General features: G+C 39.9%; 1 protein-coding gene across 1 annotated transcript in view; it reads left to right on the top strand.

The window, feature by feature from the left end:
* Positions 1-14,057, top strand: part of ZFYVE26 (zinc finger FYVE-type containing 26) — a 48,462-nt gene that overhangs the window by 18,820 nt on the left and 15,585 nt on the right. Inside the window, exons 18-28 of the mRNA XM_059473587.1 lie at positions 883-1,110; positions 2,899-3,004; positions 3,754-4,490; positions 5,044-5,240; positions 6,097-6,201; positions 6,776-6,898; positions 7,393-7,569; positions 8,696-8,942; positions 10,046-10,144; positions 11,788-11,945; positions 12,811-12,980. Coding sequence (XP_059329570.1) covers positions 883-1,110; positions 2,899-3,004; positions 3,754-4,490; positions 5,044-5,240; positions 6,097-6,201; positions 6,776-6,898; positions 7,393-7,569; positions 8,696-8,942; positions 10,046-10,144; positions 11,788-11,945; positions 12,811-12,980 — 2,347 coding nt within the window. The remainder of the gene's footprint in view (positions 1-882; positions 1,111-2,898; positions 3,005-3,753; positions 4,491-5,043; positions 5,241-6,096; positions 6,202-6,775; positions 6,899-7,392; positions 7,570-8,695; positions 8,943-10,045; positions 10,145-11,787; positions 11,946-12,810; positions 12,981-14,057) is intronic.

Here is a 14,057-nt window from a genome sequence, read left to right as displayed (position 1 = left end):
GTCTAAATTTTTGCTTTGGCCTTTCCAGGCAGCTATAAACCCAGTAGTAATGCTCTTTGACATATGCACAAATATATATTTTAAAAATCAGAAGTGCAAAGGGTAAAATTTAGCTGTAATTCCTATATTTGTTTTCACAGCTAAAATTCTGGATTTGTCAGAGTCATTATTTGTTCTATTTCTTTGCAGTCCTAGCAAGGAATTCTTTAAGTATATTTTAAAGCGGCGCCTTATAGATAATTTGGTGTATTCTTACTCTTGCTTTTTTATCTTTTTTTTCTTTTTAAGTAACAAAATGGAGATAAACCTTCAAAACCTTTGTAATATCACAATACCTTGCAATTTTCATAGGACTGTCATAAAACATCTTTTCCACAGCTGCTTTTTCTTACAGCTCTCTTCATTATATAGTACTGGTGTTTCTCTTCTAGTCACCAAATTTCTAAATGGCTTTTTGGTGTTCTTAAAATATTTAATGAGCAAAAATTTAGGAGAGCTCTAAGAGTTAAATGTTATGGAGCTCAAGGATTGGTCAGCACCTGTGTTTTAGAATTAATGTTAATGGCACGAACTAGATATATTTTAGGTCTGCCTTAATATAGTTCTAATTTCTCAGAGCCGTGGTTATCAATTTAGATGTACTATAGTTTTATTCTGCTGTGAAAATGTCTCTTGTTTTCAATTGAATTATAATGCTCACAGTAAAAATGTCCCTTGCTTTCAGGGAGCAAGGGAATTTATTAAATTATAATGCTTATACTGAGATCAATAATTGTGGAGAGGAAATAAAGCTAAAGCATTTCTCTCTCTTTCTCCCCCACCCCCCTGCCTCCTTTCTTCTTGACATTTCATCATTGAATCTTGTCTGTTTTCTTAAACCAGACTCTAAAGGGAGCCTGCTTGGCACCTTGGTGGAGCAGGGCTCTCTCAAACCCGTGGAGCTGGAGAAGCACCTGGTTTGGAACCAAACACAGCTCCTGCTGAGAACTCTTGACCAGCACAGCCAAAGCGTGCGAGAGAGCAACACACAGACAAACTTTGTGAAGGCCTTCCTTGACTACATCACTACTCTGGCTGCTGTGGTGTTACGGAGCTTGAATGCAGAGCTAGGTAAGGGCTTTCTGCTGGGAAGTCTGAGCCTAGGTGGAGATACTCACACTGTGTAGGCTGGCCAAATTCTGGAAAGTAATTGTACAAAAACGGTTCCTTGCCAAATGTACCTGCTACGTGTGCTTTTGATTTCAACTGATTATTACTTATTTTTTCCTTTTATTTCATAACACCTATGCCACCCACAGCTCACATGGAAATAGTTGATGTCAGTGGGAAAATGAGAACAGAAATGCTAACTACTGACCCAGACTCTGCACTCCACTTAAAGACAAAACAAGCAGCCCTTGAAATCCAAAAGTTCTTAGCACTGCCCCTGTAAGGCGAGATTGATTTTTACATCCAGTAGATCAGCATGCTGTATAACTTAAAGCTCCCTTAGAGGCAGCAGGCATTCTGCTGCTCCACAAGGGTAAGAAAAGAGTGTGTAGAAGACCATGCAGAGGTAACCAGGCAGAATTTTTTTATAGAATCAGCAGGTGATGGTCCATGAAAGGGAATGTACCATCAGCACATAAAGCTGTCAGAACAGCAGAACAATTCACTGTGCTCAGAGTAAAGCTGCTTATCTGTGACAGTGTTCACAGGGGTCTTATGTTGAGGGAAGAGACAGAGATCTGACTCTATGTTCAGAAGGCTTAATTTATTATTTTATTATATGTATTACATGAAAACTATGCTAAAAGAATAGAAGAAAAAGTTTTATCAGAAGTCTAGGCTAAGAATAGAAAAGAAAAGAATGATAACAAAGGCAGCTGTCTCGGACTCTCTCTCCGAGCTAGCTGGGCTGTGTTTGGCCATTAATTATAAACATCCAAGATGGGCCAATCAAAGCTCTACCTGTTGCATTCCACAGCAGCAGATAACCATTGTTTACATTTTGTTCCTGAGGCCTCTCAGCTTCTCAGGAGGAAAACTCCTAAAGAAAGGATTTTCCATGAAAAGATGTCCGCGACACTTATCCATGTTTTCAAGTTGACACTATTTGAGCTGCAGTTATGTAAAATCCCACAGTACTGATTTCAGGGAGTACCTTTTCAAGAGGATAAAAAAAAAGAGCAGAGGTCTGTTTGCAGACATGCTGGTTCAGCTCAGGTCACTGCCATGCCAGCTGTAGCTTCTGTATGGACATGATTTAGTCCTCACTGGGTAACTGCCAAAGCCAAAAATTGCACAAAAATACTCAAGGGCTGGGTGAGTTTGGGGGAAATGTTGTTGTGTTAGAAGATGAAAGGAAAAGGTGAACTTAGGAAAATGTGTCCAAAGTTACTTGATGTAACTCAGTAGTGGACACAAATGCTTTCCAGCAGTAGTGGCCAGGGTTTCACTCCTTTGTAAAAGTACCTGTACACCTGTGAGTTCCCTCTGCCCTTGCTGACTGACTTGAATGAGCATGGACTCACCAGTCTACATCCAGAGACTCATCAGGAAATAATTCTGCATGTTTTCTACTTCTCACTACAAGTACATATTTTGTTGAAAGTTTTTGAAGTAGAGTTGCTAAACTGTTTGAACGTAGATCTTGCATAAAGGATGAAGAATCTCTACCTGTTTTGGTTATATGTCCGACATAATATTGCCAAAATTGAGAGGCATATTATAATCACAAATGCCTTGCAATTTACTCTGGATTTTACTATTCTAATGTGAATTTAGAACTCTGTGAATTTAGTCAAAGAGATTTAGACTCAGGGCCTTAAAATTTATATTCCTAAAATAAAAGTTGGTTAGTGTATTCAGCTAATGTGTTTGTATTATAATAAATATTCTGGTGGTTTTTTCCCTAAGATGTATCTGCAGAAGTGAAAGTGGGAAACCCATTTATACTGTTACAGCAGAGTCCAACTCAGCTGCTTTCCCAGCTTGTTTTTGAGAGACAAGTTCATCCTGACAGGTCAGTGCTTTTTCAGATTATATACTCCAGTAGGTTATTTTGGTATTGGTGACTTTTACGTCAGCCATTATTAGGTTCTTTGGCTACTTACCACAGGTGGTGCAGCTGTGTGCCACCAGCTGATCACTTGATGCTGCAAGGATTGGTGTGCAGGGAGGAGCTTAGTCAGTGCCTTCTCCAGCAAGAAGATTTTTGATTGGGAGAACAGTGGCTCCATATTTTTAACAATTACTATCTGTTATGAAGTGAGAGTGGAATTATGTTGATTTTTTAACTGTGTGACAGTTCAGAGGAGTGCACTTGTAGCTTGTCAATGTAATACAATAAAGTAGGCTAGTAGGTTTTGGTAAGAATACTGGGCATTGTCTTGCCCTTGCAGGTAAACTGGATAATGTAGCTCCTTCCACTGCAACTACTAAATTAGGTTGGCATGGAAACTGTCTGATTTGATGAGGTAGGTTTTTTAAAAGATGAGGTAGCTTTTAAAAAGATGAGTGCTAATGGTGAACTATTTTAGTAGCTTGCAGTTAGCTAAAAGTCAATGTTTGAGGAGTAAGTTCCTTTTCTATAAAGGAATGACAGCCTAAGCTCAGAGTTAAAGTAGTATATGTAATCTTCTTGTGTATGTACCTGTGAAGAATATTAGGGGGCTTGTGTTCTTAAAGCATTTAGAAGATTTATGAAAATACCTAATTATAAAGTACCTTTTATATGTGCTGGGTAATCTGGTTCTGTTTTCAATCCTACAGACTTTCTTCTCTGTTGGCTAAAGAAGGGTTGAACCTGAATGTGCAGCAAGTCATTGTTAACTCTTGTTGTGAGCCACTGTCCTTGTGTAGTGCAAGGCAAAACAGCCAGGCAAAGTCTCTTCTGACCAACATCAGCAACTTGACACAGCAGTGTGCCTGCCACTGCCTGCCAGATGTTGAAATACCTATTCACAATTCTGCAGTGACCTCTGAGGATATCTCCACTCAGGCCTCATCCTCTCTGAATGAGTTGAGCCAGCACACACTGACTGCCTCCTCCCTGGACTTCCTGAAGTCTCAGTCGAAGCTGATGGCTACAGTGGCATGTCTAAGTGCATCTAATATACAGAAAGTTCACAAATCAAGTTTGTCGTGGATGGAATTTCGGGGCAAACGGGAAGTGCCCTTAGGCTTGGAGCAGATTTCCAGGGAGTGTGAGGCATTGTTGAAGGAGTTCCCAATATTGGAACGATTTCTTCTTGCTATGTTTGAGCCACTTTGCAATCAAGAGGAAGGTAACAGTTTGGCTGCTGTCTTCTCTGGCAAGGCATACATGTCTCTGGTGCTCCTGGGGTTACATTCCACCACAGCTGTTAAAGTGTTAACAGGAGTCTTTGAACAAGCTCTTGCGGCAAAGGACTGGGACAGAGCTCTGAAGGTCTTGAATTTGTACTGTCATGATGTGGAGGAAGTGGTCAGTGTGAAGGATGCTGTGCTGAGTTGTGCAGCTGCTGAAGGTAAGAAGGATTAAGTCAGGCTTTTTTCCTCAATCCTTTTTTTTTAACAAAGAATGCAGCCTGGATCAAAACGCAGAAACTAAAGTAGTGGTCCTTGGGCAAATCCAGAGATGGAAATAGATAATTTTCCTTTCTTCATCCTGAAATTGCTTCCTCTGATGGTGTAGTTTCTGTTTCACAAATGTGCAAATCATGACCAATTTAGTACAAGAGAACTGGAATGCATCTGTTTTGTAATTTTTATGTGAAGAGCTGAATACATCAGGACACAGTAATCATTGTATTGTTAATGGAGCATCTCTTACAGCAGTGTCATTGTTATGCATGGATGATGTGATCTGTGAAAGGTGCCTTTTGGAGACTGAATAGTAAGTACCTCGTGCTAACTTTGGACATTTCCCAAAAATTTGATGCTTGGGATAACTCTTGCAATGATTTTTCAGCCCTGTCAGTGTTTCTTTTGTTGATGTGATCCAGCAAGGATAAGGATTTTTTTTTTATTTTCTGAATTATAGAAACTGAATTTCAAATTGGTGTTTTGTTTCCTCCACAGATAAGGATGGTTGGCAATACTTGTTCCCTGTAAAAAATGCAGTGTTGAGAAGTAGCCTGGCCCTGCGCTGCCTGGACAAGTGGCCCCTTGATGCCTGTTTGGAAATTCTAGCTTACTGCATTTCTGACCTGGGCATACCTCATGAACTAAAAGCCAATCTGCAGAGCAGGAAGAAAGAACTTCAGGTTTATCAAAAGGTACAAGGTCATTCTTCAAGCAACCAGTGAGATGAAATAGGCAGCAGGAAGCAAATATTGGTTGCCCACTGAGAAGCTTTTACCCTTGGTTCTTTTTTGGTCATGAGAGCTTTTCAAGTCTTTTATCCAAAACAGTTCATGTGAAGTACTATAGTATCCAGTTAACACTCAGCTTTCATCCTTCACAACTCTCTCACTCGCCTGTTAGCATTCTGGTCTGCAAACATGTTTAGATACAAACATTTTTGTGAATCTCATTGTTTTGCAAAGTATTTTCCATTCTATGCAAATTCTAGAGCCTCTGGAAGCTTTCCATGGCAGTTAATCATTTTACAAGTTTGAGAAGTGCGGATGGTGTACAAGACTAGTGGTCCAAGGGGCAAGTTTGTATTGCAGTCAGTTCTTCTAACTGCAGTGTAGTGCAGAAACCCTGAAATCAGACAGGCTGGCCTGGAGTTCAGCACAGATTGAAAAGCCAGACAGCAAAATAAGGAGCCATCCCTGCTGATTTCTGTCTGGTGGGAGTTCTGCTAACTGACAGCTCACTTGTCTCTCTGTTAGTGCCAGCAATGTCTGCAGTAAATGTGTACTTTTACATCCATAATTATTGCCATCTAATCTTTCAGAGACCTTCCCTTATAAATGTGCTTTGTAGACTCATATCTGTGAAAACTGTGGAGATTTTTTTTTTTGAGTGCAAGGGCGTTATATCATCCCTGAAAAGGTCTAAATGTGGTCTCCTTTTTGACTTTTTTGTCAAAGCTCTTGATGTGATGAGCTCAGCTGTTTTCTTAGGCTATTGATTGAGATAAATCGAGATTCTATAATTCATGCTACTCAATATTAACTTTTTCAGATTTTGAATGTGCAAAATGAACCATTGTGGAATGACTGGCAGGATCTGAAAAAAGCCTGCTCTGATGATCCTCAGGCTGTCATGAATATAATTCTGAAAGCAAAGGTTAGACATCATCATCATCGTGAATTTCGTTGAATTAGAATGCATTAAACTTGAAGTAAATAAAGTCATTGAAATGGCATCTTAAAACAACGATCAGTGGAGATTATATTGGGAGGAAGGATTCCTTTACTCAGCTCTGTGCTACAGAAACAAATAGAGATCTGTGTTTAATATCAAGATTTACATGTAATGAATAATTCTCAAGTTTTAGTTCAAACTCTTACTCTGAGATATAACTTTTTCTTTTACAATTTTGAAGATTTTAAAGTAGCATAACTTTGGTCATAATACAGATGTGATTATTTGAGAAATGCTAATATTGTAAATCTGGCTGGCTTTAAGTGTCTTTCTGAAAACTAGCTTGTTTTCAGAAAGACTAGCTTAGGTATTTTAAATGCAGACTGTGACTGATTAAATTGGCTATCATCTTCCTTTGTCAGTGTAATTATTATTATTTTTATCTGGGAGAGGAGTCTAAGCTACAGAATCTCTTGATCAGAACTTTGGAAGAAGCAACTGTATCAGGAAGGGTAGAGTTTGTCCTTTTGATTTTACTTCTTTTTTAATTCTTTAGGATTATGAATTGTGTGAGGAATGGGAACACTTGTACCCTGTCCCAAGAGAAGACTTGATCAACCTTCACCGTGAGCACCTTCTCCACTTACTGGAGATGGGAGACATGGAAAAGGCATTGCAGGTAATAGCAAGGTGTTCTCAGTCTCATATCCATAGATCAAGTAAGTTGACAGCTGTTTTGCCTTCTTTCACTGTGTGTGTTTTCATGGTCTTTTTGGTTCCACCCTCAAGAGATGTTATTTGCTTAGATAAGCTTTTAGGATCCCAGCTCTCCCTGGTATGCTTAAGTAAAAATCCAGCTTGGCAATTTAGTTCTTGGACCTAATAGCATAAATGTCACTTTCATGGAAATACAAGGCTCCTTTCATTTGAAAAATCATAATGAAGCATGTCAGTGCTGCTTAAGCAGAAGAATCAGAAGTGAAACTAATAGCATGAATCAGTCAGCTGTGCCCAAATTAGTGGTGTGAACATTTTTGGTTTTAATAATGGTGGAGCTGTCACTTAAAAAGTGAATTGATTTGTTTGCTGGAACACTGTAATAAACTGTTGTGGACAGAAACCTGCCTTCCAGGAATGTTGTAGAGTGTCACTGTGTTTTGTTTGGTTTTGTAGCTTTTACAAAGAATTGAAGACCCTGGTGTCTGCCTTGCCATCAGTGAGCAGTCCCTGGACCAGCATCCGAACTTGGCAGCATCTCACTTCTTGGCTGATTACCTCACAGCTCACTTCTATGCCAGTCTGACAGCGGCACGCCGGAATGAAATCCAGGCACTCTATATAGGATCCAAGGTCAGTAAAACCCCTGCCTTGAGGGATTAACAGCAATAAAGAACTGTATAAGTAATTCTGTCATGCTTTATATTCGTAATATAAAAAGCCTGTAGGTTTTACCAGAGCATTCTCACTGCACCAGGTCTAAGATCCTGAGTCTCATGATCCAAAGGAAAGTTAGAGATGGCTTAAAGCTTCTCTTTCCTTTCTCCATTTTGCAATTCCATACTATGAACAAAGCAGTCTTGGGTTTGAGCTGTGGAGAGTGGATTTACACACAGGCTGAAAGAGGAGAGGGTGGAATAAAATAAAATTGTGGAGTTTATCAGAAAAGTTGCTACCTTTGTCCCAAGTGAAGAAGGAAGTATCCTCAACTTACTGTCTGTATCAGTAACACTAGGTGTCCTACGTATGCTCACCCATATGGTGGTTTCTCCCAAGTGCCTTCAGAGGTGGAGAGTATCTCTCCTCTTCCTGGATGGCCACTGCCTTTACAGAAGTCACACAGGTTCTGTGCTCAGCCTGGGAATAGATGCATTAATCAGCAGATAACCTTAGTTGAATGCATTACATGTAAATAAAATGTAGTGCTTTTGGTAATATCTGTTTTGGTGTAGGACTGTAAGCAGCAGCTTGCTCCAGTGTGTGCCACAACAGTGTTTTGCTGGGCTGCCTATTTCTTGTTCCTTCTGAAGATATGACTTAGTTTGAAAAGCATCCATATTAACTGTCCATTTAGAGGAGAATTGCTCTTATTTTCTCCTTGTAACATTTCCTCAAATGATAGAAGGATAAGAATTGGGTTGATATGCTTCTTATAAGTTTACTTTAATAAGAGAATGTGCTGTACTCTGCTACAGCATACTTGTCACAGGGTCACAGGTTTCACTCTTCCATATTCTCTGAAATAAGGCAGTGTTTCATAGAATGGAAAGTGGAAGCTAAGCGATTCTGCAAATCCTCTCAGTAGTTCTGTAACAGAAGTAGGAATTAGTCTGAGAAGTCCCACCCCCTTTTTTTGACCTCCACTTGTCATTCCATTCTCTTCATAAGTTGTTGCTCAAGTTTCTTGGCTTTTATCTCACAGAAAAACATATTTAAAGGTGTGTAATTTTATGATACATTTTTTTTTCTTGTGCCTCAGGTGCTGCTGACTCTGCCTGAGGTCTCCCGTGTTAACTACTTCCACCTCTCCTCAAGGCCACTGCTCATGCTGGAACAGCTCCTCATGAATATGAAGGTGGACTGGGTAGCTGTAGCTGTGCAGACACTGCACCAGCTCTTGGCTGGGCAGGAAATTGGTATTACTGTAGAAGACATTGACAGTTTGCTTTCCAAGTATGCAGAAAAAGCTCTCAACTTCCCCTTCACATTAAAGGAAAAGCGATCAGGTAACTGTCTGTCATAATGCTGGTTTTTATTTAGGAAAGAAGGGCCAAAATCATCCCAGAATAAGTTCAGCAGTCATGCCATAACATTTTTTTGATGTGTGCCTCCAGTCCCTCTACCCCAGAACATGTTCTTAAAGTCTTTGCCTTTCTTGTAAAGAGATGCTTTCAAGGACTAACAGCTCCAAAAGTTTCTCAGACTTTTCTCTGTTGTTCCTTATTGAAGTTTCTTTTCTTGTGTAATACTGATCAGTTCTATTTTACTCCTATTTAACACAAAGTCACTTACAACTTAAGCACTTCTAAGGCCTGCAGCCAACTACATCTGCCTTCATGTAGAATGGGGATTTAGTCTTCTGTAGTATTTCCTCCTACCAGAGTCCTATTCCTTTTTCATATAGAAAGCTTCCAGACTCATAGTTCTGTTTAACAGTCTTGTTACAGTTCTCCTCTCTAGCTTGCAGATCCCTTCTCATCCGTGTTGTCTTTGAGTCTAGTGCACTTGGCTTCTTTTAAGGTTTTAGAACTGGAACAGCAGAGGGTGCTGCAGATCCATTCCAATGCTTTTGTGTCATTGTATTAAAAAAATGGGGTTCTGTACCTATCTATCTATATTTTTACCTGCTGATATGGTACCAGTTTACATTATGCCAGTTCCCAAGTTTTGGCTTCATTTTGTGATTTAAAGATGCAGCTCTTTCTAACATAAAAGCATCAGACTTAACTATCTCTTCATGCCAAACCGTCTCTAACTTTGCAAGTATGCACTTTCCTTCCACCTCAATGTGAAGCATTTCATATTAGCCATGAGCATCTTGTATTAACCAATTGTTTTCACATCTCTGCTGTATTGTTCCTATAGCTGTCATTACTCCCTTGCTTTGATAAGGATCCCTTCCTTTGTTTTTTTGGTAATGGAGTTTTATACAGTTTTGCATTAATTGCTGTGGATTAATTTGCATGCAAAACATAGCCCTGTTTTGTGCTGACCTTCTTACATGCTCCTGTGAATGGATTCCTGTAATCTTCTTGAAAACAGGGAGATGTATTGACCAGTATTGTCCTCTGGTTATTTTTTTTCCTCCTCATTCCTCTCTTTGTCCTAGATTCTCTGATACGTATTCAGGAAAGTCTCAATCAGGTATTGGAGTGTGAAGCATTGTCTAAATCAGGATCATCAGAACTATCTCCTGTCAGCTTTACTGGTAAGGTTAAGACCTTGGTGCCTCTTGGGGTTTAACCTCCGCAGCAACCACAGCTGCTTGATCATGCCCTTGTCAGCCCCTTCACAGGTGGGATGTAGAGGAGATTTGGAAAAGGGTACAACTTGGGGGTTGAGGTAAGGACAGTTTATTAACTGAAATCAAGTAAAATATAGTAATAATGATGATGAAAAGGGAGATAAGAAAAATAGAAAAGAAGAACAAAACCCAAGAAAAATGAATGCTGTATAATACAATTGCTCACCACCTGCTGACCAGCGCCCAACCCATTCTCCTGTGTGGATCAGCCCCTGCCAGTCACTTTCACCCATTTCATTCCCTGGGTATGCCATTCTACAGTCCTTGAAGTTTTTTTTCCCAAAGATTGCTGTTGTGACCTGAGGAAAATAACACACCTTGTATTGTCTGAGAGGTTCTACTCCCAGTCCTCAGAGACATAAAAAATGGAAACTAGTTAATTTAAGCCAGAACAACTGGAGAATATTTGTAGCTAAGAAACAACCAGAAACTCTTCTGCAGGTTCTATTCAGTAACTCATGCAAGACATGCAGAGTCTGTGTGTGCTCTCAGGGAAAGACTAACAGAATATCTTCAGACCTCCAAGAGTGATGATTTTAGCAAGTAATGGGCCTGGACTAGAGCTGCAGAATGATATCCTGATCTGCAGTTTAGGGTGTCTGAACTATTTCCTGCTTCTGTATCCTGAAATGAAGACTCTTCTTGCTTACATCAAGTGACAGCAGTGTTTTGGATTGGGCTGTGTACCTCTTCAGTTTTTTTCTTATAATGGTCAGTCTGATATCTCTGTCCTGTTAAAAAACTGGAATGCACGGTCCTTTAATGTTTGTTTGCAATGTGCAAAACTTGAATGAGAATGAGTTGGCTTTAGTGAAATGGAAATTTTTATTCTTCTTTAGTTTAATATGCATGTACACAGAAGGTGGCTTGCAGGGCTGCAGGGATACGTTGAACTTTTTAATTAACCTGTGTAACTGACTCACATCATATAAACTAATAGCCTGTCTAATACTGTAGATATCTCATTCAATGAGTATTTCATTGTTGGGGTTAAGATGCCAAAGGCAGCACTTAAATTCCTGCCTCTGTGAACTGATTTCCCCAGAGCAGATTGAAAAGGTGACCAGAACAGGGAGGGCTAGGCTGTTGCTGGCCATGCCACATCTCCCCTGAGATAACAAAGGAAACTCCCAGTCTTCAGGAATGTCAGCGCTGGGTATACTTAAGATTCTGTTTTATCCTATGTTACTTTTTGGTATCCAATGACCATTTTTTCTTCCTCCACGTCTCTGCTTGTGATACAAAAACAGATGTTGACACATTGTCTTACACCTCTCTAACTGTTGTGGGAAAAGTCTCTTAATAAGTACATTCTCTTGCTTGTCAGCATTGAAGTACTGTAAGTTTACTATCTTAGTTTACAGCATATATATTCCTTATACAATGTTACTTTGCCATGCCTAGCTGAAAGGTAATGGTAGTAGTCATCTTGTGAGGCAGAAAGATCTTACAGCCTCATTGAGTCTGTGGTGTTTTCTGGTACTTGAGACTCTATTATACAGCTTAAATCCCATTCCCATACTTTTCTTGGCCTGGCTCATTTTCAGGTGTAACCATATCTGCAAGTCCCAGAGACAGAAGTCTGCCACAGAACTTGTTTCCTCAAGAATTTGTGCCTCCTGAGAAGCCACCACCCAAGCAGCAATGGATACCTGATGACACTGAAACAATATGTATGGTTTGCAAAACTGAACGCTTTACTATGGTAAGGAGAAAAAATGAAGTACAGACATTCCTAGAACTGTGACCTTAATATGAGCACTTCCTCATAGTCTGTTTCCTGAGAAACCGGAGCTACTTGAGCAGGTTTATATGCATTACCATGGGCCCAACAAGATTGCCAGTCCTTTGGTATTTAACCACTGGTTTTTATTTAGAGTGGTTGAGGAGACTGGGAACAGATAGCTCCTTGCAGAGATCTGTGAAGTGATAGAGCCTAAAGAGGAAATCTGGTATTCAGAGAGAGGACAATTGCTGGCAAGAAATAACATAATCACTATATGATTCAGATTATGAGTATAGAAAATGAAATCTTTGCTCTTGGTTACACTTATTCTAAAAATTATTGTTTCACAGAGTACTTGAGAACTGCATGAGTGCTCTAAGGGAGAGCATTAATTTTTAGTTTTGCAGGTGTGCTGGCAGTCTGCTATCTTCTGCTGCTTAGAAACAGTACAGTTTTCTCAAAAGTGTATGTGCTGCTTTTGAATTTGGAAATTTCTTCAATGGCATCAGGAAAAACAGTCTAGAGCTTTTACGTTTTCCAGGACATGATCCAATTAGCTTTGTGATCAAAACTGGGATAATTTAAGTAATAGAAAGCCCAAGGCTGCTGCAAATGTATTTTAAATACTGGCCTCTGGGTTTGGGGTTTGATTTTTTTTCTTTGCTATGCTTTCTTAAAAAGGAATTTTAACAGGGAGAATCAATCACTGTATAATTCTGAAAGCCTTATCCTGCATAGTGTTTTCTCTCTTCAAATGGAATAAGTTTACTCACGAGTAGAGAGAGACAAGAAGGGGACTTCAGTAAATTCTCTTTGTGGCTCATCCATGACCTCTTGTGCTTAGTTTAACAGGCGCCATCACTGCAGGCGCTGTGGCAGGCTGGTCTGCAGCTCTTGCTCCACCAAGAAAATGGAAATAGAAGCTTGCAGAGAAAATCTGTCTCGTGTGTGTGATCAATGCTATAGCTACTGCAACAGAGAAAACGTGCCTGGCTCAGTGCAAGACACAAGCACGTAAGTCCTTCTGTCCTAGTTCTCCTCAGTTTTCAGCAGAGTGCAGGAATGGAATGAGAGAGACATAAGCCTTTGGATTTATCTGGGTGATGTAACATCAGTCATTTGGCCTCCAGCGGTTGGGATTTTCAGGTTTGGTGGGTGTGGGAATGTTCCTTATGCCTCACTTTTCTTTTCATGTTGGATAGAACATTGGAGGGCCAGGCAACAAATTCTTTAGTTCTTTAAGTATCAATAATTCTTTAAGGATCAATTAATCACTAACCTAAGAATTGAATGCTTTGATGCAAAACACAGCACAAATTGCTACCGTGTGACAAAGTTCCTTGCAGTATACTCAATTTCTGAATTGGTATTGCATGTTGACTAGCTCTGCTGAACATATCAGTGTTTTAGTTATTCCATAATCACTTGATTATGGCTCCCTGAACCCTGGGAATTAAAAAGCAAGTTTCTGATTAGATAGGCTTTGAAACTGCTTTTAATAAAAGGGACAGCTGTGATGACAGATTTTCATAATGTGGTTGCTTTCAGCTGAGAATTGGACTGAAATTCATTGTGTGTACACAGGCTAGCTGGTGAAAAGTGCAGCTGAAAAGTTTTACTCTCTGTGACCTTGAGCAGGCTTGATAGGGTCACAGAGAGTAAGATTTCCAGCCATGCTTTCATTTCCCCTTTTCCCATTGAGCCTGCAGATAGCAGTACCTACTAGGGCAGTATCAGCAGGCTTCCTAGAAAAGGAGCAAATCTGTGCAGCTCTGAAGAGGAACCTGTGAAAAAACAAGCAGTCACTTGCAGCTGTGGTTGTGTCAGAATGTTGCTTACATTACCAGATTAGGCCAGCAGCACTCAACACTGTGCTTGAATGCCACCTATCGGGTTTGAATTAATTCTCTGGGGTTTTTTATACTCACCCTGTTTGTATATCAAACCCAACTAAATCTTAAGGGCAGTGACTTGGATACCAAAGACTTCATTTTAGCTCTGACATGTCCTGATACTGGGCGGTTCTTGTTCTGTGTCTGCTTTTTTATGATGTGTGCAACAGTGCTGTTCCTACAGAAGGTCATAAGAGCC

Source organism: Ammospiza nelsoni, chromosome 6 (genome assembly GCF_027579445.1).
Source record: "Ammospiza nelsoni isolate bAmmNel1 chromosome 6, bAmmNel1.pri, whole genome shotgun sequence".
Lineage (NCBI taxonomy): Eukaryota > Metazoa > Chordata > Aves > Passeriformes > Passerellidae > Ammospiza > Ammospiza nelsoni.
This window is presented reverse-complemented; position numbering and strand designations above follow the sequence as displayed.